This window comes from Rutilus rutilus, assembly GCF_951802725.1.
Source record: "Rutilus rutilus genome assembly, chromosome: 13".
NCBI lineage: Eukaryota > Metazoa > Chordata > Actinopteri > Cypriniformes > Leuciscidae > Rutilus > Rutilus rutilus.
Window position 1 is genome coordinate 36,401,957 of NC_140218.1, and position 4,163 is coordinate 36,406,119.

General features: G+C 41.9%; 1 protein-coding gene across 1 annotated transcript; it reads right to left on the bottom strand.

The window, feature by feature from the left end:
• Positions 1-1,346: 1,346 nt before the first annotated feature.
• LOC311302953 (zona pellucida sperm-binding protein 3-like) lies at positions 1,347-3,774 on the bottom strand. Its single transcript, XM_084429122.1, has 8 exons — positions 3,170-3,774; positions 2,544-2,662; positions 2,363-2,466; positions 2,107-2,284; positions 1,848-1,965; positions 1,684-1,766; positions 1,523-1,614; positions 1,347-1,452 (listed from the first exon to the last, which is right to left on the bottom strand). Exons 1-8 carry the CDS (start codon positions 3,713-3,715, stop codon positions 1,382-1,384), a joined length of 1,311 nt encoding a protein of 436 aa, XP_084285248.1. The 5' UTR covers positions 3,716-3,774; the 3' UTR covers positions 1,347-1,381.
• Between the last annotated feature and the right edge of the window lie 389 nt (positions 3,775-4,163).

A 4,163-nucleotide genomic window follows, 5' to 3' on the forward strand; every position in this document is an offset into this window, starting at 1 on the left:
CAGACAGACTTCTGAGGCAGCGTAACGGTTTAATGATCTACAGCAAAACAAAGAGGTTTGGTGAAAACTAAGCAAATATATAATTACTACTATAGGAATATCTCGCTAGAAATGACACACAAACTGACCATCTAATGCATCTTTCAGACACCATCTTTGTTTTTTTACCTCAACTGTCACAGAATGGAAAGCACAGGATTGTGCCAAAATTCCTAAATATTTTTCAATCCATATTCCACCCTCTTTTTTTTCCTCCCTCAGTGGTTTGATCAGACCTTTTACATGGCATGTAAAACACCCAGCATAAATATTGACAACTTGACCATAGAGTATAATCAGGGGGGCTTTAAGCTACCAAATTTTGGCACACCTGTCCCAGATGTTTGGAAGCCAATGTTTATGAACTAAAGAAAATGTCCCCACAGATTTTTTTATTTTTATAAATGGGATGATAATCTAGTTCCACAGGGTCATTTATGTCACAGAACCCTCTTCCACTATGAAGAAACTTGTCAAATGGAAAGCTTTAATGGGTGTTAAATAGGGCTGTGTATCAATGTCACAATACGCGTCACTATATGGTTCAATTTGGAATTTAAATTTCTTTTGAGCAGAGTTTAGTAACAGTAATATCTGTTTATTGAATAACCAGTGCCATAACAGTTGTGATAGTTTCAGTTATCACAAAAAAAAAAAAAACCTTAGAATGGCTCTTCCTTCTGCTTTGAAGGTCTCTGCCTCAACTGAAATGACGAACCTTCAGTGTCACTATAATTGTCATGTTGCCGAAGTACTTAACTTTTGCAGTTCTTGCATGTCGCATGACTCATGCCTAATGAGCAACTTTCCGATTTAGTTTTAAACTAAAAATTCTCCCATATTTGATTTATATATCGGCGGTGGCAAAATCCACTTATCCATTTTGAGTCTCGCGCTGCTGCTCGTTGCTAAAAATTGGCACGACAGAATTGATACGCGTATCGTCAGGAGTTCATGAGGTTGTATTGATATTCTAAGCACAGCCCTGGTGTACAGTAGTACATATGAAAGCACTATATAAATGGCTCATTAGTGGTTATAATTTTCACCGGGAATTCTTCGGTGAATTGTAACAAATTGTAACAAACTAATGGCTTCAAAAAGCATAACCTTGAGCTTTCACTAGCGGTCTTTAAAAGGTTCATCATTTAAAACTCCCTATGGAGAAAGTCAAGTCATTAACTTCTGGAACCCAATGGTTGCATGCTATATGGGACTTGTACAGTAGGACTATCAGTTTCACCACAATGGCAGAATGAGGGACTTTTTGCAAGTCAAAAGCAGTTAAACCAGACATGAAGCAAAATGACAAGTCAGATACAATCAAGGATTGATTTGTCTTTTATTGAGAACCTGTCTTTTGCCCTTGAACTATTACAGGACCAAGTGAGGCCTTGCCTTCCCACTGAATGCCTACAGAGGAAAAAGCCAAGTTAGAGTACTTGAACCAAAAGATACCTTAGAAAGAGCAAAAGCTACCAACCTCCATAGGGAGAAGCAGCAAAGTCACCATCCGGACCACATGTTGAGTCACAGCAACCACAAACTTGGTCATTACCATCAGCAGCAAACCACCTGCAATAAAACAAAGACATGGAACCTTCAGCATGAGAAAGTTCAAGGTAAAATAAAAAAGCCACATACCCATTGGCAAAGGAACAGGATTTGCGCTGAGCGTCACTGGGTGCAGAAGCAATAGTTGCCTTCAGAATACACGTTATGTAGATCTGTAAGGAGTGACAGGTAAGACAAAACCGAAGCAGATGGGAGTAGAAGTCAAATTAACTCATAATATCCATAGTACATACAGAAGGACTGTTGCCCTCCTGGAACATAAATGCCTCCAGCTGGAACTGGATCTTGTCAACCTGGGACCGAGGCATGAAGTGGGAGCTGGAAGCTGTAGTTTTGGCATCCACAAAGCACCTGACGACAAAATCACAACGAGCAACTCATGAATGTCAACTGCAGAGCATCAAGCAACTAGACTTTACCCATGACTCTGTGACAAAGTGGCTACAAAAAGAAATTTAAACAGTCCTACCGCATCAAGGGCCATGACCTTACCCATAATTCTCAATGAAGGAATATCTCGGAAGAGAGTTCACATCAGGTACTTGAGTGGCCACACAGCGGTCCACAAACACACGCAGAGGCACATGATTGTACTGCTTCACAGACGCCTCGATGTTAATAACGCCACCCAGGAAATAGATGTATGAAGGCCTCTGATAGGACCAGTCATCTACACACAAAACATTTCAGGCACAGCCACAATAGCAAGGGTTGATTTTGTTGAAATAAAAAAAAAACCTGTACCAACCCATCATGATCTTCAGGGAGAAAAGCAAAACTTCTTGACCTGCCTCTGTTGAGGCATAAGGGACCCATGTTGGCCTCAAGGCATCGCTGCTAACATTTTGGAGCCTGCAGTTCATGAAAGTACCCATTAAATGGTCTCCCGGTTTCACGAGAAAGTGCAGAAAGTCACAAAGACCACTTACCTTTGATAATGACACCGAACACCAACAATTGCACCATCGGCCCGGGTAATCGGAGTACCTGCAAGTGCCTCAGGGGTGTAGGTAAGAGAGAAGGTGTAGATAAGCTCATCCTCATTCATCTGTAAAAAGATTGTGGTTACCAAGAGGGTCATCCCAAAGACTTTACATACACCAAGATAGTGCACTCATATTGCTGTGAATGGGAGAAGGTGCACTTTGCAATATGGTGGAGTTCCTAAAGAGCAAATCACCAATTAGTAAATTCTTCACATCAACACAGCTGCCCTCAGAAGCTCCGGTGTTGCCAGAGACAGTCAATGTTTTGGAGACAAGCACTTAGGATTGAACATGCACATTGACTGTTCCAGGGTAAAAACTAGCTTTAAATATTAAGGCACAAAATTTGTTTCTTATTTCTTAAGCTCTTTTCATACCATTTATGGGATGGTTTACATCAGATGTTGGTTTGGAGGGTTACTGAAGGCAAGTAGCTCTAAAATTTAGGATTTACCCATTCAAACAGAGAACTTGATCTTAGCTGCCCCGGCATTGTAAAACCAAGTGAACTGACTTTCCTTGAAGGTTCTCTGCCACAAAATAACCCATTAAGATGTATGAGTTCTTACCATCAGCACACTGTTGCAGTCCTGTAATTCATACTCAAAGATGAGCACTCTTGACACAGGATCCTGACCAACAACAGGACATCCACCTAAAGACAGACCCGTTGGCTGGATCAACTGACCATTGCTGTAAAGGTCCTGCTGGACCTCTACAAGAACCCGGTTCTCGCCACATTGAACCGCTACGCTGCTGGGAGTGACAGGTTGCCTCAACTGGAAGCCCACCGCCAACTCGCTCTGCACCTCGGGAGCGATGGGAAACCTCCAATCCAAAGGTTTCACTGGACCCTGCAACAGCTGCTTCTCCTGAAGGCCAAAAGGATCTTGCGCAAGGCTTTTGGAGACGGGACCCAAAGGACTCTGAAACTCAGAAGCCACTTGCAAAGGGTTCCAGAGCCCTAGAGGAGAAAGGGCAGGACTTCTGGAAGCTGGATCTAATTTTGGCCCCATGCTTCTTGGACTATGACCAGACCTCAAACTTCCCAAGACATCAGGCAGATCAAATGTAACAATCACAACCACCACTAAGACAACTTTCAGGAACACCATCCTAACAAACCTTGTCACAAACACCACAACACACACCAGTGCTTGGCTTTGCCATTTTGTACAGCTTTGAGTTAAGGTGGCTCCACCCCTTTTACCTTAATTGATTATCCTAGATTCTCCTCTGGACCTGTAAAGTGTATGCATCTTGGGGACGCACCACTCTGCACATTTTTTATGGGCCTGTCCAAATAACCACACTTGATGTCTTTGTTCTTGACCACTTGTCTACTTACATGACCTACAGTATTTCCAGTCTTCGATCAAAGTGTTCAAGTGGGCTTGAAGACCGCAAGTGTGTGTAGAACTTTTGATTTTGACCAATGGGACACACTTTTAGTGTTGCAAAAATGCAAGTTTAGATAGCTTTATTTAACACATTTTGATTTCAAGTACTTTGCATTTTAAAATAAACGTATACATGTCTGTTCAATAATCCCTATGTAACAAA